Source organism: Suricata suricatta, chromosome 10 (assembly GCF_006229205.1).
Source record: "Suricata suricatta isolate VVHF042 chromosome 10, meerkat_22Aug2017_6uvM2_HiC, whole genome shotgun sequence".
In the NCBI taxonomy this organism is placed as follows: Eukaryota; Metazoa; Chordata; class Mammalia; order Carnivora; family Herpestidae; genus Suricata; species Suricata suricatta.
In genome coordinates this window covers 95,599,172-95,622,054 of record NC_043709.1, presented here as the reverse complement: position 1 = coordinate 95,622,054, position 22,883 = coordinate 95,599,172, and the positions used below count along the sequence as shown (strand labels likewise).

The window sequence follows — 22,883 nt, the reverse complement described above, 5'->3', positions numbered from 1 at the left end:
GTAGTTGCATTAAATTAGAGAGAATTGATGCCTTTATAAAATACTGAATTTTCTCATTTAATACATTGCATGACTGTCTACACTTCCAAATCTCCTTTATTTTCTTCAGGGATATTTTAATGCTTTCTTTACAAAAATCTTTAATCTTTCTGTTAAGTTTATTCTGAGTTATTTTATTTTATTTTTTGTTACTACTAAATTGTTATATATCATAAGATGTTTTAATTTTCCACACATAGACCATTGATTTCTGGTTTTATAAGGAATATTTCAAATGATTCCTTTGAGTTTTCCAAGTATATAGTAATATTATGTGCCCAGAGTGACCATTTCAGATGTATTTTTTAACTACCATTTATGTAAAAAATTCTCCAGATTGTAATTGCATAGGAAAAAATTCAGGTTTCTGTGATATACATGAATTTGTTTTTTTCTATCCATTCATTAATTCATCATATTTATTGAGTACCTGTTGTATGCCTGGCAATGGAAATCATCCTTTTAAAAAGGAAAGAAAGAAGCTGGCTAAGGTGACTGGGTGGTGGTTAAGCATCAGACTCTTGTTTTTGGCTTAGGTTATGATCTCATGGTTCACGGGTTCGAGCCCTGCCTTGGGCTCTGCACTGGCAGCACACAGCCTACTTGGGATTCTCTGTCTTACCCTCTCTCTGGCCCTCCCTTACTTCCATTGTCTCTGTCTCTCTTAAAATAAATAAATAAACTTAAAAAATAAGAAAAAGAAAGAAGATAGGTTTTGTTTACACCTCAGGGGGGAAAATTCATTATTCATTGTAACTGATATTCGTTGGTATTAACTGACTAGAAAAGGGATACAATTCTGTAGTCCAAAATTTTTAAAGAAGCATTGCTGCTTATTTTTGTGGGACAATATATTTAATGGATTTAGTGTAAACTGCTTGCTATATTTCAAAAATGTTTTCATGGTTAGTTCAGACATTGGATAGGGGTTCACGATTGTCTATACCAATAAATACAATATATATTAAAGTAGATTTAAGTAAATATTGTTTTTTAACATTGACAAATAAGCTGTGTAAAATGTGACTAACATATTGATATAACAATGAAGATATTTGTGTATAATTTGACACATGTGAGTAAGTTCCTTAGACAGTAATGCTAGTATTAAGAGAGGTAAAATAATTGTGTTTAAAGTGTGTGTTGTAGAGTTTGACAGGGTTCAAATCTGGGTTTTTTCACTTACAGACTGACCCATATGGACATGTTGAAACCTTGGAAACTGACATCCTCATCGGCAAAATGCAAAAAATAAAGATACTAGTCTTTTAGAATTTTTATGAGGATTAAATGTGTTAATAGAGATACAGTGCTTAGAACAATCCTCGTCACATAATAAAAACTCGGTAAATGTTAGGATGTAGAAGGCAAGCTAAGACATTTGACGTAAGCAAAGTAAAACTCTTTGACCTCGCTTCCCGTCTGCTTTTGTAGAATGTAGTCATTGAACAATTCATAATCTCTGTGATTCCTTCTATGTTTACACATCTTATCTCTGAGGTTAGACTAACTGACATTCCAAGAAATAAATAGAATCAATTGTTTAGGACAGCAGGTGGTTATTTGCTTGGTGCCAGGACAGTGGTTTTCATGGTTCCAGGAAGGAGGAAGGAGAATAAGTTGCTTGCTATGACTTGGGCTCTGCCTAATTTGTCTGTAATTGTGCAGATTAGTAGAACAATATTCGATTAATCCAGTCCAACAGAAACATGGGTAGATTTCTTCCTTACAACCCATCCACTGGGACACACACACAAAGCAAAGCAACTGAGCTTTTAGAAAGCCAGGCATTTTCCTTCACAAACTAAAGAGTGTATAAATAAGAAAACACTTATTTGGGATTAGAGAACATTCTAAAGTCACAAATCACTAAGTCTTCATTGAAACCCCCTTAAAGATCTGAATGGTGTATATATATATTTTCTTTTATCTAGTGACTTGTGATATCTTTATTAAAAAGAAGTAAAGAAAGAAACTGCCAATCTATTATCTTACATCAAACAGAAAGAAATAAATGGAGCATTTTTAAAAATTGAAAACTCATTATTCTAGATAGCCCTGACCAAGATAAGAGTACTCTTCTTTTTAATCATGACCTAGTTCTGAAGAAAAAACACAACTACACAAATTAATCCTCTGTAAAGCAAAACTGGTGATAGCCCTCAGTTTGTTTTCAGTATTCAAGAGTCTCTCATGATTTGCCTCACTCCCTTTCCCTAACTTTCTTCCCCCCTTCCCCTTCCCATGGTCCCTTGTTAGGTTTCTCCTCTTAAACCTATGAGTGGAACATATGGTTACTGTCCTTCTCTGCCTGACTTATTTCACTTAACATGACACCCCCGAGGTCCATTCACTTTGCTACAAGTGGCCACATTTCATTCTTTCTCATTGCCATGTAGTATTTCTTTACCCATTCATCAGTTGATGGACATTTTGGCTCTTTCCATGATAAGGCTACTGTTGAAAGTGCCGTTATGCATATTGGGGTACAGGTACCCCTATGCATCAGCACTTTTGTATCCCTTGGGTAGATCCCCAGCAGTGCTTTTCCTGGGTTATAAGGAAATTCTATGGATATTTTTTTCAGGAACCTCCACACTGTTTTCCAGAGCAGCTGTACCAGTTTACATTCCCACCAACTGTGTAGGAGGGTGCCCATTTCTCCACATCCTCACCAGCATCTTGATTTGTTCATTTTAGCAACTCTTACTTGGTGTGAGGTGGTATCTCAGTGTGGTTTTGATTTGTATTTCCCTGATGATGAGTGATGTTGAGCAAGGTTTCATGTGCCTTTGGTCATCTGGATGTCCTCTTTGGAGAAGTGTCTATTCATGTCTTCTGCCCATTTCTTCACTGGATGATTTGTTTTTCAGGTGTGGAGTTTGGCGAATTCTTTGTAGATTTAGATAGCCCTTTATCCGATATGCCATTTTCCACTATCTTTTCCCATTCTGTTGGTTGCCTATTAATTTCTTTTTTATTGTTTCCTTTGCAGGGCAGAAGCTTTTAATCTTGATGAGGTCCCAATAGTTCATTGTTGTTCTTGATTCTCTTGTCTTTGGGGATGTGTTGAGTAAGAAATTGCTGCGATTGAGGTCAAGGAGGTTATTTCTGGCTTTCTCCTCTAGGGTTTTTATGGTTTTTCTGCCCCACATTCAGGTTCTTCATCCATTTTGAATTTATTTTTGTGTATAGAGAAAGAAAGTAGTCTAGTTTCATTCTTCTGCATGTTGCTGTCCAGTTCTCCCAGCACCACCTGTTAAAGAAGCAGTCTTTTTTCCACTGGATACTCTTTCCTGCTTGATAAAAGATTAATTTGCCATACATCTGTGGGTCCAGTTCTGGGCTCTGTTTTCTATTCCATTGGTCTATGTGTCTATTTTTGTGCCACTAACATACTGTCTTGATGATGACAGCTTTGTAGAGAGACTAACATTTTTGAGGCTACAAGGTTTGTACTGAATGGTAGTGGCAGTCCCTCTACTTAAGGCTGAGCTGTTTTGCAATGCAAATGAATTGTAATGATTCTAAAGGCTATCCTGGAACAGGGGTGGAAGAGGATAATGCAAGTTCCACACCCGTGATTTTTTTGATCTGTCAGGTCCAAGGTCTTGGAAGCCACAGGTAAGAATGTTGAGCTTCCTGGCTTATAAAGTGTAGTTTATTTATCACCATTCTTACCTCTCATTCAAGTCACTATCATTCTCTTTCAAGACCTGGGACTCTGCCTCAGGGCATTCCTTCCACCACTGTCATTCAGGTTCTACCTAACCAGTTTAAGACAGTAAGCCATATAATATCTTTCCTGGAAAAGAAACATCACCATTTGACACACTTCCTCTTTCCTGATATTTTTGTTCATTTGCTTCTAGGGTCACTGCCCTTTGTGGCTTTCTTTCTTATCCACAGTCTTTGTTGAGTCCTCTATTTCCATTATTCAGGGCTAAGTCCTCTTCTCTATAGTCAGTCATTCTCTTTCTCAATGATCTCATTTCTTAGCGTTTTATGCTAATAACCCCCATATTGCTGGCTGCAGCCCAGAGCCCACTCCCTAACTCAAATTTTGTGTATTGAGTTGCATACCCACAATCTTTAGTTGTATATCTAATGAACATCTTGGTCCCACTTGTTCAAAACAGAACTCTTAATCTACACCACACCTGCTTCTCCCCAGAGCCTCCTCCTTGTTGTACTTGATAACAAATCTCACCTTCCCATGCTCAAGCCATAAAATCTGCAGCCATTCTGGACAGTTCTTTGTGTTCCACACCAATTTGTCCAAAAGCTCTTTTTAATTTTACCTTTATTTTTTGTTTATTTATTCATTTATTTTGAGAGAGACAGAGGGAGAGAGTGCACATAAGTATGCACACTCTGCGGCAGAGAGAGAGGGGAGTGAGAGAGAATCTCAAGCAAGTTCTGCCCCAAGCCCGCATGACGTGAGCCAAAATCAAGAGTCGGTTGCTTAACTGACTAAGTCGCCCAGGTGTCCCTTAATTTTACCTTTAAAATATATACAGAATCTAACCACCTCTCACCATCCCCACTACTGTCACCTTGCTCTGAGCCACCATCTTTGCCTTCCTGCATTATCCCAGATGCCTCCTCACCTGCCTCCTTGTTTTGTCTTTGTCCTCCATAGTCTTTTGTCAATACAGGAATCAAACTGAACATTGAAAACTAAAATGTAAACCAGATCAAGCCCTTATTGTGCTGTAAACCCCACAATGGCTTCCTATGTCCCACAGAGGAAAAGCCAAACTCCTCACAGTAATGGACAGGTTTTATGTGATCTCACCTTGTTATCTCGCTGACACCAGTTCCTACTACTGTGCTTTCATTAATGTAGATGTGGCCATTTTCACCTTCTTGGTTTTCCTGGAACTTGCTGGTTACACTTTTGTTTTTCATTGGCTCTTCCTTTTACTTAGCTCTGCTTTCACTGTGATATTCTATTGCCTGTCTTAACTCTTCATCTCTTCCAAGTTTTGCTCCACATATCTTCTCTTGACCATCTTATTTAGTACACAGTCTACACCACCACCATCCCTCAAATCCTTCCCCCTTTGTTTCCTTCTTTTATTATTATCTTTGATGTGTTTACTTATAGTAATTCTTTATTGTTAATTTGAACATTAGAGGATGTAAGCTTTACAAGGTCTGGGATCTTTCTCTACTGTGTTCACTGACATATCCCAAGTGACAAAAATTGGCAGACATTGTCGGTCAGTCAGTATTTTTTCAATGAAAAGTTGATTCTGAACTCTAATGTACCATATACAGATTATCTATAGAAATGTTTAAAATTATGTGTGGAAAGTGTAGAATCAAAATGACAGTGGGAAGCTTTACCATACCAGCCTGTATTTCTTAGGTTCACTTGACTAAAGACTCATTTGAATATAACAGACTGTAATACAAATAATAAGGCTTAACTGAATGAGCCACGGAGGCGCCCCTAGGGAAAAAAACAAAACAACAAACAACAATAACAACAAAAACAAAACAGACTCAGGAATCTTTCATTTTCTTTTCAGGTGTAAAAAAAGTTCCCTATCTTTTTGGTTCAACTTGCATATTGTAACTAATAATGAACTTCCTGGGTCTAACTCTCCGAGACCTTGACACTAGAAGGAAAGGCCTGATCAATTCAATTGACACTCTGTTGCTGTGACTCGTTTCCTACAGAAAAGGAAACATAGTTCCTCTTAAGATAAACTGTATATAGGGACACCTGGGTGTCTCAGTTGGTTAAAAGACCAGCTAGCTCTTCATTTTGGCTCAGGTCATGATCTTGTGGTCCGTGGGTTCAAGCCCCACATCGGGTTCTGCACTGAGTGTGGAGCGAGCTTAGGATACTCTCTCTGTGTCCCTACTCTGCACAGTCTCTCTCTCTCTTTCTCTCTCAAAATAAATAAACTTAGGAAAAAAAGAAATACTGTGTGTGTATATATATATATATATATATATATATATATATATATATATGATAGAAGATGCCATAAATATTCTTATACACTATGTTTGCTGGACATGGATAGGTGTTTCTGAAAACATACATACATACATATAGTGGATTTCTGTAATCATTACGAGACAGTTCATCATAGCCAATGACTCCCCTTTTGCTCCTATCCATTGGGATCCCATATGTAAACCAGGTGGAGAGAGTAAAGGAACAACACTATAAGGGATGAAGAGACAGTGGGCAAATACGATAAAGATCTGGAAAGATTTAAATGATAAATTTATTTGATGACAAAAAGAAATGGAGCTTGCTTCAGGCAAATTACCTTGTGAATTTCGTCTTTCTCATGCTGCACCAATTCGTCTTGTTCATAATCTGTGCTAACTTTCTGACATACTGTAACCAGGAAGCTGGTGTCCTTTTAATGTTCTCTGGTAGATTCGAAAGCAACCTGATCTTCCTTCTTTTATCATGCCTGCCATTATCAAACCTTTTCAACTACTTCCCTCCTCAAAACCCAAGTCCATTCCATAGGAAAAACATATCTTCAAACTAATCGACAAACTTTACTGACTAGAAGTCCCTTTCGTCTTCCCTCTTTCTAATTATTGGTAAAGAAACCATAGAATTGTTGAATCCTTCCATTGAAAAATGCCTTTGTGGACATCTAGTACCAATATCCCAATTACTAGAAGAAAATTCTGCATATACTCTGTGTGAAGTATGGTACAACCAGAAATCATTTTAAAGGGTTATATACAAATTTAGCATCCGAACTAGGATCAGATTAGTAGAAGCTTCCAGTTAACCCATAGTCTGGTGAGAAAACTAAATCATTGTATTTTAATCCACTGAGTTTTGAGGTGATCTGTTGTGTAGCAAAACCGATGCGGGTACCAAGTACGGTTGTACTTGTACTTATTGTTTCTCTCATAAATCCATTTGGCATTATATAATTCCATTATTAAATCTGAAAATTTAAAACATAATTTGCTGATGATTTGTTTGTTCCGATTTAACTGGTTGGAAATTGGGACATTATTTCGGTTTGTCATAACAATTCTTCCCCTGTGTTGTTTTTGTTTGTCTCTGTCTAATAACTGCAATAGGTATTAATTCAGGAAAAAATACTGATAAGCCAGAAGCAGCTCAATTATATGCTAAACAAGTGCTAAGTAGTGTGAAAATTTGAAAATACATACAATAAATGTCTTGAATTTGTCTTACCATAATGACACAATATACTTTGTATATTTAATACAAAGTAAGTGGCTAAAACTGAAAGCACAAGATTTCATAGGAAACAACACCTACTATGATGAAACAACCACAGGCCACTTTCTAGAAGGTAGACTTCATTTGAGTGTTGAAAATGCTCAAAATTCCCAGCAGGTAATGAGGAAAGAAGGGCATTCACTCAGAAAGCAGTGTGAACAAAGTTGTTCTTGTCCCATACAGCAGCTCCTGAAATATAGTTTGATTAAATTCCTGAAATTTTCTACAAAGTAAACTCTGACATAGAACATTTATTCTTTTAAAAAAATAAAATATTTTAATTAAAAAATTGGTAACTTTTATTTATCAAAAGAGAGGAAATAAGCAAGCCACTCCACTGGTAGAAAATCCTCACCTCACGTCAGATCAACAAAGGACTTGTATCCATATTATATTAAAAGTTCTTATAAATTAATAAGGCAGAAAATGTAATAGAAAACAGGGCAAGATAAATGTCCATCAACTGATGAATATCCATGCGGTTTATATATACAATGAAATACCACTTGGCAATGAGAAAGAATGAAATCCGGTCATTTGCAGCAACATGGATGGAACCAGAGGGTATTATGCTGAGTGAAATAAGTCAGAGAAAGACAGATATATGTTTTCACTCATATGTGGATCTGAAGAAACTTAACAGAAGACCATTGGGGAAGGGAAGGGAGAGGAAAAAATAGTTACAAAGAGGGAGGGAGGCAAATGATAAGAGACTCTTGGATACAGAGAACAAACTGAGGGTTGATGGAGGTGGGGGAGAGGGGAAAATGGGTGATGGGCATTGAGGAGGTCGCCTGTTGGGATGAGCACGGGGCGTTGTCTGTAATTCAATTGGACAATAAATTATATTTTAAAAAGAATATTCATTCTTTTTAAATCATCATTCGTTCACTATTCACAGAGGACCTGACATGTGCCAGACATCTTTCTAGGTGCTTGGGTCACATCAATGAACAAAGAGGCAGAGATCACGGTGACTCCAGAGCTTGCATTCTGGATCCACCCCTCCACTGCTGGTTGGGCAAAATCACTTCACTTACAAAAAATCACTAATTTAAATCATCCTACATTCTCATTAGTACTAAAAAAGTAGTAATAACTGGATACTGCTTTCCATGCTTTAAGCTTGAAAATATTACTAATGAATAAAAACATCTGAATAAAAACCTGGAGAAACAAACTACCTGGAGAGACATTTAAATCAGAATTGGAATTACATTTGGAGATTATGCCTATTGAATGCCTTCACCCGGGAATTTGTAGCAGTTACCTAAAGTAGAATGTTAAAAATTTCCCATGAATCACAAATGATAAATCCAAAGCCCATCCTGAGTATGCATTGTTCAAATGTTTGTTTGGAAAGGCCCCTAATAGATTGTGTCAAGAGAGAGAGAGGTAGAGATGCAATTGGCGTCATCTACCGGGGAGACCAGATTTGGGTTCTAGCTCTCTCAGTGGGTCACATTCTGAACATTGACAAGTCATTCTATGCTGTTTGTATTATTTTTTTAAAAAATGGTCTTTATAGGAAAAAGCCACCTTGCAAAGGTCCAGGGCAATGGTCATAATCAATAGCCACAAAGATTAAGATTTGAAATAACTAGTCCCAATCACTGTTTCATTCCAACTCCATTAGACACCCCAAACAAGAACCATCTAGGTAAACTCATTCGATAAACAAAATAGGTTGTACAATAATTTATTTATTTGTGCAGGAAACATTTATTAAGAACATACTATGTGCCAGGCCGTACATTGGTTAATAATACTATGAAAGTATTTTCTCTCCTGGAGTTCAGATTTTTGTGAGGTAACCTTAAAACATAAGCAGGAGTAGTATCAGTACTAGTTGTATTAACAAAATAATTACAATAGCAAAATAATAAATAAAATAATTATCTAATTTCATGTTATGAAAGAAATAACAAGGTGTAGAAATGGAAGAAAATGGATAAAACTTTGTCGATACAACCATTTATTCTCAGGGAATTGATCCAAGAGAAAATGTTCTGGTTATTTCCTTGCATCACTGCTTTTCTACTTTAAAGAATTAATCATTAATCTTACTAATTCTATGTCTGACGAGCTCGAGGCTAGTTATTTTTTCTATTATTATTCCCACTGTTTGAGCTGACACTGGTAAGGATAACTGAAACTGGTAAAGCCTATTCTTTAGAGAAATTGGAACGTGAGTGCTTTCTTGGTAACTGCCTACTGTAACCTACTACAGGGGCATGCTTTCTTCAAAGTGCCCCTGAACCGCTGGGTGGCTCAGTCGGTTAAGCATCTGCCTCGGCCCAGGTCATGATCTCGCGGTTCGTGGGTTCAAGACCCATGTCTGGCTCTGTGCTGACAGCTAGCTCAGAGCCTGGAGCCTGCTTCAGATTCTGTGTCTCCCTTTCTCTCTGACCCTCCCTTGTTCATGCTGTCTCTCTCTGTCTCTCAAAAATAAATAAAACATTAAAAAAACAACAACAAAGTGCCCTTAACTGACTGCTAAATTACAGGGAATGGCCCAGTAAGACAAATTTGAATTGATTGAATAAGATGATTGATTAGAAGACATTGTTTATGTCTTCTGCCCATTTCTTCACTGGGTTATTTGTTTTTTGGGTGTGGAGAGTTTGGTGAGTTCCTTGTAGATTTTGGATACTAGCCCTTTATCTGATATGTCATTTGCAACTATCTTTTCCCATTTTGTCGGTTGCCTATTAGTTTTCTTGATTGTTTCCTTTGCAGTGCAGAAGCTTTCTTCCTTGATGAGTTCCCAATAGTTCATTTTTGCCTTTGGGGATGTGCAGACACGTCTCCAAAGAGGACATCCAGATGGCTTACAGGCACATGAAACGATGCTCAACATCACTCATCATTAGGGATACACAAATCAAAACTACACTGAGATACCTCACACTGGTCAGAGTTGCTAAAATGAACAAATCAAGAGACTATAGATGCTGGTGAGGATGTGGAGAAACGGGCACCCTCCTACACTGTTGGTGGGAATGTACACTGGTGTAGCCGCTCTGGAAAACAGTGTGGAGGTTCCTCAAAAAAACTATCCATAGAACTCCCTTATGACCCAGCAATAGCCCTGCTAGGGATTTACCCAAGGGATACAGAAGTGCTGATGCATAGGAGCACATGCACCCCAATGTTCATAGCATCACTGTCAACAACAGTCAAATCATGGAAGGAGCCTAAATGTCCATCACCTGATGAATGGATCAAGAAGATGTGGTATATATACACAATGGATTATATATTACATGGCAATGAGAAAGAATGAAATCTGGCCATTTGTAGGAAAGTGGATGGACCTCGAGGGAGTCATGCTAAGCGAAATAAGTCAGGCAGAGAAGGACAGATACTATATGTTTGCACTCATAGGTCTAACAGGAGAACAGGAGAAACCTAATGGAGGACCATGGAGACGGGAAGAGGGAAAGAGAGTTGGGGAGAGAGAGGACCCAAAACCTGAGAGACTATTGAATGCTGAAAACGAACTGAGGGTTGAAGGGGAAGGAGGAGGGGGAAAAGAGGTGGTGGTGATGGAGGAGGGCACTTGTGGGGAAGAGCACTGGGGTGGTGTTATATGGAAACCAATTTGACAATAAACTATTTAAAAAAAGAAACAGTTTTCCTTCCAGAGATCCGCTTTGTGGTTTTATCTTGTCAGCCCCCTGGGCTTTGCCCAGGTGGGTGATGAATGTCAGTTCCCCACAAAGAAGTATGGAAATCATCATGGAAAAAGAAATTGAAATATTTAGGTCATTACTATATATAGTTGAATTTATATAATTCAAATTGGCATTGGATGATTAAAGTAAGTAGATACATATTTTTCAGATATTTTTATTATACACTTCCTTCCAGAGTAAATCCAGGACTATTATTGTTTGATCTCCATAGAAAATGTGGCATATTTTTAAAAAGTGAACACCCCCGATATTTATCTGAATAAATATTTCTCTTTTGTTGAAAAAATATCACTTATATTCCACCAAAAATGAAAATTTTATTTACATATTTCCTATAATTTGTGTGTGAGTCATTGAGAGAAGGGAACATAGAAGAAAAATAAAGAAGTAATGAGGAAATTAAAATAGGGAGAAAATTGGAATGTCAGGGAGAGTTTAGGGCCCTTTCCATGATCCTTTAGTCATGAGATCCTGATACCACAGTCAAGTGAATGGGCTTAAGACAATGTTCTATCATAATTCAGCTGTGTGATAATATGAAAAATCATAGGCTATGACATATTCACAGGACTTTATAAATCTTTTACTATAACTTGTCTAGAGGTGAGCTAAAGCATAGAGGAGACCAATGAACATCACATGTATAAATCAGGATGGGAAACCATGCTTCGCAGCTGGTCTGGGCTTCTTTCCATGGGATGTCACTGTGTCTTAAAAGGATACTTGATTTCCATATGCATTTGTTTTCTCATTCGTATAACGAGTAGGTTAGACATGAACTTCTGTAAGAGTCACAGTAGTTTTAGAATAATCGGTATTGGTTCACTTTGTGCTTCTAGATATGCATTAGACCAGTTTAACTGTATATATAGTTAAAATTGCAGGCATCTGTAATGGAAAGTAAAGACAGTGAGAGGAGATGCATAGTCAAGAGCCAGAACATACTTTATTTATGGCAGGTTTGGGTTCTTTTTGGCAGATCCATTTATTGTCTGTGTCACAGTCCTCAGAAAAAAGTCCTGTCAGTGAGATGTAAACACAGCTGTTTTCTTTAGTATAACCAAAAATATGCAATCTGTGGAGCAAAAGAAAAGCCTCATTTAGTGTCTGGGATTTTCTCGCATAATTCTCCTCCTCCAGCCAGTGTCTTCTACAACTTTCAGGAAACAATGGGATGCTAAATTATTAGGTATAGAGCCAGTGCACAGTCACATGTCTAATGGTATAAACTTTTAATGTACAGCTAATAATAACTCTCTGGGACTTGCCAGGTTATCTTCACTGGGCAAGCATTTTCTAAAAAGAAGATTTAAAATAATGTATACAAAAAAGAACAACAACCTTTAGCAACTGGGGTTCTCTTCTTACTCTTATTCTGTCATTAACATATGTGAAAAGTTTCTTACCTTTACTGAGCTTCATTTTCTTAAACAGACAGGACATGACTGCCTGATATTTGGGAAAGGCATTGAGATGGCCCATGCCATGGTATGACAATGCTTAAAGTGTGCGCTCCATAAACACATTAAGCACAAAATAGGTAATGGACATACAGAGCCTACAGAATTTGGATCAGCTTAGAAAAGAGCCTTAGTTTGTGTGGTATGTGACCAGGGCCAGAGGTTTCCATTTTTCCTCATTCCAGAGATTGGTAGGTGTTTGCTTCAAAATGCTATTGGTCCCAACAAACATCAGGCTTATGGCTCACTGCTGGTGGGGGTGGGAGTAATATAAACGAATAGGCAGCACTAGGGTGAGATGCCAAGATGGGGTGAATTCAAGACTCTCACCCATTTCAAACAAAGAGAACAAGGCCTTGACACAGCTTTTCTTTGTTCCTTCATTGCATTTCTCCATAGAGCCCTTTTGGCCTGGGCATCCAATCTGATTCCTCCCTTGTGTCTGACACTCTAGTCAAATTATGAACTTCTCTCAACTGGGCTATTGCCAATATCGGCCATGTTTTATCTTTTCTACCCTTTTGATTCCTTCTTCTGCTTTTCAAGATAACTTTTTAAAGCTTAGATGACCATGTCAAAGATTTCCTTCCCAAAGATAGTCAATGGCTTCCCTTGCTTTCCTTAACCAGAGCTCAGCCTGGTTACTAACCTTATCTCATTTAATCCCTAAACAGTCCTGCAAAAAAAAAATTATCACCCTCTATTTTCTTCCTTACCTGAAAGCCGGACCAACATAATAAAAATAGAATCTAATGAATACTCTTTCTACTACAACCCTGTACTTTCCAGGTTTCCCGATATATGCCATCTTTATTAAATCATAGGTTTTATCCTAGAGTAAAATGGAATGTTCAGCTGAATTGAATCCATCCACGTTACCTACATTTCTGTCTATGGACACTCCAGTGTTTCCAACTTTATTAAAAACTTCAGTAAAATAAATACACACATGCTAAATTTAACTAACCCTAATTTGGTTGTGAAAAAATAAATATATATAAGTATATATATAAAAATAAGTATATAAAATAAAATCCAGAAAACACATAAAAATGAAGATAGATTTTTTGAGTTCGTGTTGTGTAAACGTTTGTGGTGTATGTGTGCAGTATGTAGTATTTGTTTGTGTTGTTTATGTGTAGTGAGTGTATTTTGTGCGTGGTGTGTGTAGTGTATGTGTGATGCATTTTGGATGTGTGTTGTTTTTTGGTGTGTTTTGCTGTGTGTGCCTGTGGTGTGCATGTGGTGTGAGGATACATTTTATCTACCAGAAAGAGTATGCTTGCTTTTTCATAAATTTATTCTAATACAGAACACTTATATTTTAAAAGAAGTTTTTTGAAAAAAATCACCATTAAAAATTTTTTTAGAACGTGTCAATGCAGAAATTTGTTAATTAAGCCAACATATTTTTCAACATTTAACACTTTTCCATATACACCAACACTATATTTAGATTAACTTGGACATGTTCCTGTGTTTTAAAATTTCATGTTTTTTTCTCATATTCTTCATGTTTTTTAAATGATAAAAAAATTTAATTGTAATTTATACTAATTTGATTGAAGCCTTCACAGGCTCAAAAACTGCAACACAGGGGCACCTAGGTGGCTCATTCGGTTAAGCGTCCAACTTGGGCTCACTCAGGTCATGATCTCGCATCATGGGTGCGAGGCCCACATCAGGCTGGGTGCTGAGAGCTCAGAGCCTGAAACCTGCTTTGGATCCGTCTTCTTCTCTCTGCCTCTCCCTTGCTCATGCTCTGTGTCTCTCAAAAAGAAATAAACAATTAAAATTTTTTTTAAATAAAGTAACTCAATATCATCCTTTCTGAAAAATTTATTGAAAGAAGTTCTTTACCATTGAACCCACGCTTTTGTTTCTGAGGAAAAAAATACTGCCTTTGTCATACAATTAACCTTTAATTCTGATAAAATATGTAATTTATTTGTGTAAGACCAACCTTCTTATTGAACTGATAATGTTCTTGACCATCTTACACAAAAAATTATAATGAGATACCCAATAGAAAATACCTAATAAATCCTTTGTGGCCTATGCCATATTCATTGCATTGCATTGGATTTCCTCAAATAACTATCTCCTTTACACCACTTGTTAAAATATACAATTGAGGGGTGCCTAGGTGGCTCAGTCAGTTAAGCATCCAACTTTAGCTCAGGTCATGATCTCACGGCTTGTGAGTTCAAGCCCAACGTCAGTCTACCTGTTGTCAGCTCACAGCCTGGAGCTTGCTTCAAATCTTCAGATACACAAACACTCTCTCTTGTTCTCAAAAAAAAATAAACTTAAAAAAATTTAAAAAATATATACAGTTGACCTTTGAACATCATGGGTTTGAACTATATGCTTTCACTTCACACATTTTTTTGATGACTACAGTGTATTACTGGAAGTATATTTTTTGTTTTTATCATTTACTTAAGACCTTTTACTTTTCTCTAGTGTACTGCAAGAATATAGTACAGAATAACTATAATGTATAACATAAATGTTAATTTACTGTTTACAGCATCAGTAAGGCTTTCCGGCCTGTCTGGGTTCCACACTCTTGCTATTTACTTTTTTTACTTTTATATTCACTGTCCCAGTGCTGATTGTGACTTACCAAGATATAATTGTTCCACACTGAAAAACACCACTTAAATAATTCTACATGCTAAACGCCTCCATCTAGAGATTGTTTAATGTGACCCCCTTCCCCCCCCACCATCAAAGTAGTGTATTATTTGTTCTCCAAAACTCGGTTGTAGATACAAATATATATTGCTATAAAGGCCTGATGTCCTTTCACATATGGAACTTTCAACCAACCAACTTCAAAATATTCATATTCTTTTTTTTAATGTTTATTTTTGAAAGAGAAGAGGGATAGAGCATGAGTGAAGGAGGGGCAGAGAGAGAGAGAGAGGGAGACACCGAATCCAAAGCAGGCTCTAGGCTCTGAGCTGTCAGCACAGATCCTGATGTGGGGTTTGAACCCATAGACCATGAGATCATGACCTGAGCTGAAGTAGGACACTTAACTGACTGAGTCACCCAGGAGCCCCAAATCATTCATCTTCTTAGTCTATTCTGAACTTCTTGAAAATTTCTAAGCCAAATTAAAACTACAAAACTCAATCTTTCATAACAATTTTACTATCTTGAAATAAACTTGGTATAGTGTGAATATTCAAATTGGCTAATCAAATACTCACGCAGTTGTATTTAAAAATGAGCCATTTATCCACTTCCATTTATTCTCAGACAATGATAAATTTAATCCAATCCAAAATAGAAATTCATTATGTATCAGTTTTTGTACATGTGTCTATAAATAAAACAAAAGAAATGACAGAAATTTGAACCTGTATTCTTTCATGGTTTACGTTTTTCTACTCATTCTCTGAAACTGAGTTCAAGTCTCACCTATCTATGATAACTCTCTTAACTCCCCATCAGAGTTAATTATTCCTTCTTTGTGATTTTACTCTCTATATTTTATATGGTTGCATTCATCACATTACATTCAATTATTTCCTTATTTATCTGTTTCCTCTCTCAGATTGTGAGCTTCTTGAAGTCAAAGTTGCTACTTCTATCTGCATAGAACCTTTGGGCTGAAGCCCAAAGATCATGTATGGTTAAAAAAAAAACAACTAAGTTCTGTTAAAGTATCTTATTTAATTATTTACCAATTCTTCTGGATCTTGAATAAGCAGCAAACTGGATTCTTTTTTGGAACAGTCACCCAGACTGTAGTTCCAAGTGTTGGAAGTGTGAGAAAAAAACAAGCACTTTTCTTGTAATAGTTGCCATTGTTTTGGGCACTCTAACAGATCTGGTTTCCCTGAAGTAAAGAGAAAGAAGAAATAAATAGTGTTACTTTTCTATCCAGGCTCCATCTACCACAACTAATCACACATGCACAAGCCATTATAAATGCACAGAAGTCTCTGATTATCATGGTGGTAACAATGAATGGATTGATTATAATTTTGAGGTTTTTGACACTCTCCATTCTGGTATCACAAATTAGAAATCCTTGACCAGTTATATTGAGCATAAATAGACTCATAGAATATTAGAATAGGAAAAGACCATCAAAATCACTTAAGCAGCCACATGTTACTTTTTTTTTTTAAATTTTTAATGTTTATTTAGTTTTGACAGAGAGACAGAGTGTGAGAGGGAGACACAGAATCGAAGCAGACTCCCTGCTCTGAACTGTCAGCATGGAGCTCTACACAGGGCTCAAACTCAGAGAGTGAGTGAGCTCATGACCTGAGCTGAAGTCGGTCGCTCAACCAACTGAGCCACTCAAGTGCCCCAGCCACATCTTACTTTTTCAGGTACTGACAATAATGATCAGATGGTGGTAGAATCAAAACTATTGCTGAGTTTTCTTAAACTAACCAGCAGTGTTCACTCCACTATGTATACAACAATATCAAACTTGTCGAAAAATGTTTTTACTTTAACCAACTTGTAAACTGCAAAGCAAATAAAATTTATTTCACTAAATTGATGTCAAATACTATGAAAAATTTCCAATTGCCAAAGTATATATTTGCTTACGTAGTCAATGTAAGAGGTAACATTTTCCAGAAGGATTTTTCAGGTTTCCTAAATATTCTGATCTGGGAGAATGTGCACCATCCACAATCATATTTTAGTACAGTCACTCAACAGTAGTGTCTTTATTAATGTGCATGGTTTAGTGGAGCAAAATGAATCTCTTAATAATGAATATGAGAAATATTTAAAAATTTATTTTATATTTGAGTTTTACTAATTGAATCCAGACAAAAGTTAACTGTTTGACATGTTCATTAAAATCATAAACTATTTCACTTATATGCCTATTTTACTTTTTAACTTGATATTTGCCTATTAATTATTGAATATTCTAGCTGCAACTTCTGTGATTGAGCTGAATGTTTCACGTAAGTGATTAAAGGCTATTTTGTTCGTAATACTTATTTCCTGGAAATGTGGAAATGTGACCTGGTGGTTAGATTCTGAAGTCAGGCCACTGGTATAATTTACATTGTCACCTCTCACTAGGTGTATGAGCCTAAGTGAGTTGCTTAACCCTTCTGTTCCCTAATTTTGTCAAACATAAAATCAGAAACTCATACTATCGGAACATATGGGTTCCTAGGATCCTTTACAAATGTAATGTATCTTATCTGTCAAATATGTGCTATTATTTTTAGGAAATTCCAAGCTTCAAAATTACCTGTTGTTTCATTCCTGTTCTCTTGAACTTCTGCACTGCTTTCTTCTACTGATAAGTTTTGTCTTAAGAGTATCACTAGTAAATAAGGAGAAACCATGATGAAGATTAAATACTGAATGTGGCAAAATGGATATGTTATTGTCACTTCAGGAAACTATTATCTCAACAAGCTTGAATGTGGATAGAAGATAAAGGCAATAGCAATGTAGTAACAAGAGTCTAGTTAGAACACATAAACAAACAAACAAACAAGAAAAAACACCTAATGATGAACTTATATAGACATTGTTGCCTCTTATCTACTCTTAAGTTGGTTTATACTCCTGACCAAGTTTTGGCATATCAGGATGAGTATAATTATACCTACCCCATGGGAGAGGTTGTCTAGTGCAATCTGGAATTTAATAAGTACTAAAGAAACTGTAAATTAAAAAAATTTACATTTTCTTTGTTATTGCCAGTCTTTATTAGAATTGTGATCTAATTTTAAGTTCTGGGAGCACATCTGAAATACCCCATGAAGATGATCAGAAACTGAAAGGCTGATGTTTGCAGCATAGATTTGGGCTGAGCATTGTTAAAAGCATTGTTCTGTAATTGTTCTTATTTCATTTGTCTTTCACCTAGACGAAGGGTGGCCAAATTATTTGCGATAGAAACAAAATACGTATTATGAAGAAAATGGCCTTGAATCACTTACCTGAAATACTCAACCCAATCACAATCAAGGAAAGAAGAATCATCCCAGCACAACCAAGTTTCAGAGCACATTGATGCCAAGGTGGCCCTTGACAGATGTCTGAGAAGTTAAAAAATATACTCAGTTGAGCTCATTTGGAACAAAACGCAAAGGTGGTTTGGATCACATACAGACTGATTCAAGTTGGGGCCTGGGGACAATGTATCCTACAGCAGTGGTTAAGAGCAGAGGCTTTCAAATCTAGCACATCTGTATTTGAGCATGTTGCTTAGGGCAAAATATCTTACCTTCATAAATTACAAATTTCCTCACTTATAAAATGTAGACTAATATCTTCTTCATAGGGTTTTTGAAAGGATTATAGGAAGCAAGTCTTCTAAAATGCTATGTATGCATAGTGTCTGGCATCTAGTAACAGTTCAATAAATGTTATGTTATTTTTCTTTAACTCTTTCTTAAAAACTACAGAACTTCCTCAACTTATTCCTTACATATATTCCTTGCATTTCAATAAATCTGTTGTAAGTTGAAAATATAGTAAGTTGAAAATAGTTTTACTATCCCTAACCTATTGAACATCGTAGCTTAGCCTAGCCTATCTTAAAAGGGCTCAGAACAATTATATTAACCTAAGGTTGGGCAAAATCATCTAACACAATGCCTATTTTATAATAAAGTATTGAATATCTCGTAATTTATTGGACAGTGTACTGAAAGTGAAAAGCCAAATGGTTGCATGGGAACCATATGATTGTATTGGCTGTTGACCTTCATGATGGTGTGGCTGATGGAGAGTTGCGATTGCCATTTCCAGCATCACACAATAAGATTGTGCAGCTCCTTGCTGTCCAGGGAAGAGATTTAAGTCAAAACTCAAAATATGGTTTCCATCGATTGTATATTGCTTTCACACAATTGGAAAGCCCAAAAATTGCAAGTTGAACCTTAGTAAGTAGGAGGCCATCTGTGTAGATCAAAGGAAATTTGGAGTGACTTTGGTGTGAATTTTTTTTTTGAGAGAGAGAGAAAGGGAGAACACATGCCAGAGAGAAGGGTAGAGGGAAAGAGGGAGAGAGAGAGAGAGAGATGAAGAATCTTAAGTAGGTTCCATGCTTAGCATGAAGCTTGACATGGGACTCAATCCCATGACCCTGGGATCACCCCTGAGATAAAATCAAGAATTGGATACTTTGAGCCACCCAGGCACTCCTGAAGTGACTTTTAAAGATACTTCTTCATTCTTGCTAAAACTTAAGGAATTGAATGGAAGGTTCTGTACTTCTGATGCTCTTCTGTCTTAAGTTTTTCTGTTGCACTACATGAGATTGAAATTCATGGTGTCACAATAACAAATTGAAGAGGCCAAGTAAACCTTAATTATTGGGAAATACCCACTCTGGGCTATTCTTTGGTTATAAACAGTATATTAAATCATCTTATTCCACTGTTCTAAACTTTTCAAAGGCTTTCTATGGAGATTTAAATAATACAAGTCTATAAAATGGTCTGCAGGTTCCTATTCAATCTAGCTTCTAATGACCTCTCTAACTTCATCTCCTGCAGCTCTCCATATATACATGTTGATGTTTCACACTAATCTTCATGCTTCTGCTACAGTATGACAAGTACGTTCTCACGTCAGGGATGCCGCACTTGCATTTCCAACTTCCTAAAAGACTCTTCTCCCAGGAAGCATGATTTTGTCCCACAAGTCTTGACAGGCCTTGACCCAAATGTCATCTTGTCATCATCTCCGATAAATATTCCATTTGATACAGCACCCTCCCCTTAAAGCTAAATTCTGCTTCTATTTTGTTATTCTTCTCAATTGCACTTAATATCATGATATTTTTACCTATACTTCATTATTTGTTTATTATATCTCTCTATAGTAGTATAATTGCAATAAGGGAATTTTGCTCACTGCTGTAGCCGCAAAACCAATAGCTTATTTTTGAATGAATAAATAATAGCTAGAGGCATTTTACCCACACCTTCCTTACTTTTCTAACCAAACCCTTGGCTGTAACAAAATAGGTCACAGCTCACATCTTTGTCTAGTTCACAGACTCCTTTTGGTGTTCTCACTGTTTAATGGTTACCACAGCCTGGAAAGTTTAGCCAAGGAGCTCAGCAGTGGTTTCACAATAACTGCAATATCAGATCAATGTTTCTAAATTGCACTTTTTGTTGACTTTATTCTACTTTTTTCAGGTTTCCTTTCACAATGGTATTTTGTAAGATAAAAATATGATCAGACTAGACAAATTTTCTGGACACATTGATTTGGGGTCATAAATATTAAGTTTTGAGGAAAATCTCACTGCCTTTCTCAATATCGATTTTCTGTTATCCTTTTCAAACACCACCTTCCGCTCTCTCCACTTTTGCTAGATCTGAATAGGATAAAAGAAAGTTTCATTATTTCCCATAAAAAATAACTGTGGTCAAAACAAACCCTGACTGTAGTTATCAAGATCCTCCAATTCCCCTTAACCTGTATATGAAGTGTACAGTAAAGTTTTTTCTTCCCAATTTAGATCATTGATAATGTAATTATTTTAACCCTATACCAAACCACCTTAAAGGCTATAGCCCAAAGCTTAGCACAATATGAAATGAATATTAAGTTAGATAAAAATCACAACAGTACATTTGGTTAGATTTCAGAACATCATGATAATTTTGTACAAAATTTCTGCCTAGTTTCTGGTCCTTTTTCATCCATATCCAGGCCATGGCATGACAGGTTCCCCCCCCCCACCTTTTTTTTCCTCTGACAGTACTAATATCTTTGAAATGGAAAAGTGCTGATTTCAACAAATACATTTGTTAATTATATTCTCCAGTATCTTATGGCTTATCTCCTCCTAAACTGTGGTATGTTTCAAGTATCAAGTCTCAAAGTTAGAAATTATCAGATTGTATTTTGATCTTGAATATGATTTTCTTCTAGAAAAAATTTTCTCCCTTTTAAAAAATTTTTAATGTTTATTTTTAAGAGACAGAGCATGGGAGGGGGAGGGGCAGAGAGAGAGAGAGAGAGAAGGAGACACAGAATCCGAAGCAGGCTCCAGGCTCTGTATTGCCGGCACAAAGCCTGATGCGGGGTCCAAACCCACGAACCATGAGATCATGACCTGAGCTGAAGTCGGTCGCCTGACTGAGCCACCCAGGCGCCCCCTTTCTCCTTCTCTTTGGATAGCAAAGGATGTTAATCATTGTGTGTACACTTCGTATTGGGGAAAAACAACTATAGTAAAGTAAAACTTAGCATTAGTATTTTGTGGAAGGACTTAGGGCACGCTAGGTTACCATGATAGCAAGGTAGTACTATTTCTTTAAAAATATTACTTTGTTCGTACATGTAAAATATGTCTTCTTTGTTTTTAACCAAGGCTCAGGAATAGAAGGGATGTTCACTTTTCACACTGATACCTTGATAAAAGAAAAAGACATCTACAAGGTGCATGCTTTTCTTCACTGTTACTGTTATATACATAACATTAATATGGGACTGTAGCAAAGTGGATGGACCTCGAGGGTGTCATGCTATGTGAAATAAGTCAAGCAGAGAAGGACAGATACCATATATTTGGGCTCATAGGTCTAACAAGAGAAACCTAAAGGACCTAAGGGAGAGGAAGGGGGAAAGAGACCTGGGGAGACTGAGGGACACAAATCATGAGAGTCTATTGAATACTGAAAACGAACCACGGACTGAAGAGAGAGGAGAAGGGAGGGAAGGCGGTGAAGGTCACGGTGGGGAGCACTTGTGGGGAGAAGCACTGGGTGTTATATGGATACCAATTTGACAATCAACTATTTAAAAAATAAAAAAATAAAACGAAAAAAATATATAGGACTGCTGCTCTTCCTCAGAGCTGTGATTTAAAACCATACATATAAGAAGAAAATCTAACTCTGAAAGATAAACAAATGCCAAGTAGAAAATTAAAGGTACTTACCCCGAGGGAGAGATGGGGCTGATGGCCTTTCCAGGTAAGAACCCTTGGATAAGTTTAAGTCAGCATATATCACTTGTCTGTCCATTGCAAGCAGGCAAATGTGGCACAAAATTTGTGCGTAAGGATAGACTTCAAGTTCTATGAGTAAAGGTCAGCAAAAGGAAGTGCCCAGTCTGAAATGTTTTTTTGTTTCTTTTGTATCTCCTCCCACCTACACTTTTAGCTGTGGGTTTCTCCGTGAATTAGTGAGGCAATCCACTTACTGAGTTTCCAATATGCTTGGAGCCAGCGACCACCTGAAAACGTGTTGCTATTGTAGAATCTCGCCACATGTACTCTTCCTTTCTTAACATCAACTTTGTGTAATTACCCTGTCAGTTGTTTGACAAAATTTAGGGACGATTTTGTTCTTGTTATTCTAATCATTCCTTTTGGTTATCTTTTTCAGGGTCAGGACTGGCATGAGACAAATGAGACATACATCTAGTGTTGTGTACTGGCATGTGTATATGTCAGTCTACAACTTTTCC

General features: G+C 36.7%; 1 protein-coding gene across 3 annotated transcripts; it reads right to left on the bottom strand.

The window, feature by feature from the left end:
* Positions 1 to 11,313: 11,313 nt before the first annotated feature.
* KLRB1 (killer cell lectin like receptor B1) lies at positions 11,314 to 22,488 on the bottom strand. 3 transcript variants are annotated; one of them, XM_029955166.1, is made up of 6 exons: positions 22,354 to 22,488; positions 18,386 to 18,484; positions 17,686 to 17,760; positions 16,139 to 16,293; positions 15,662 to 15,774; positions 11,314 to 11,868 (listed from the first exon to the last, which is right to left on the bottom strand). In XM_029955166.1, exons 1-6 carry the CDS (start codon positions 22,436 to 22,438, stop codon positions 11,853 to 11,855), a joined length of 543 nt encoding a protein of 180 aa, XP_029811026.1. In that variant the 5' UTR covers positions 22,439 to 22,488; the 3' UTR covers positions 11,314 to 11,852. The 3 variants fall into 3 exon arrangements, with proteins under 3 accessions (XP_029811026.1, XP_029811024.1, XP_029811025.1); XM_029955164.1 differs by lacking the exon at positions 11,314 to 11,868 and adding an exon at positions 11,905 to 12,055; XM_029955165.1 differs by lacking the exons at positions 11,314 to 11,868; positions 18,386 to 18,484 and adding an exon at positions 11,905 to 12,055.
* Between the last annotated feature and the right edge of the window lie 395 nt (positions 22,489 to 22,883).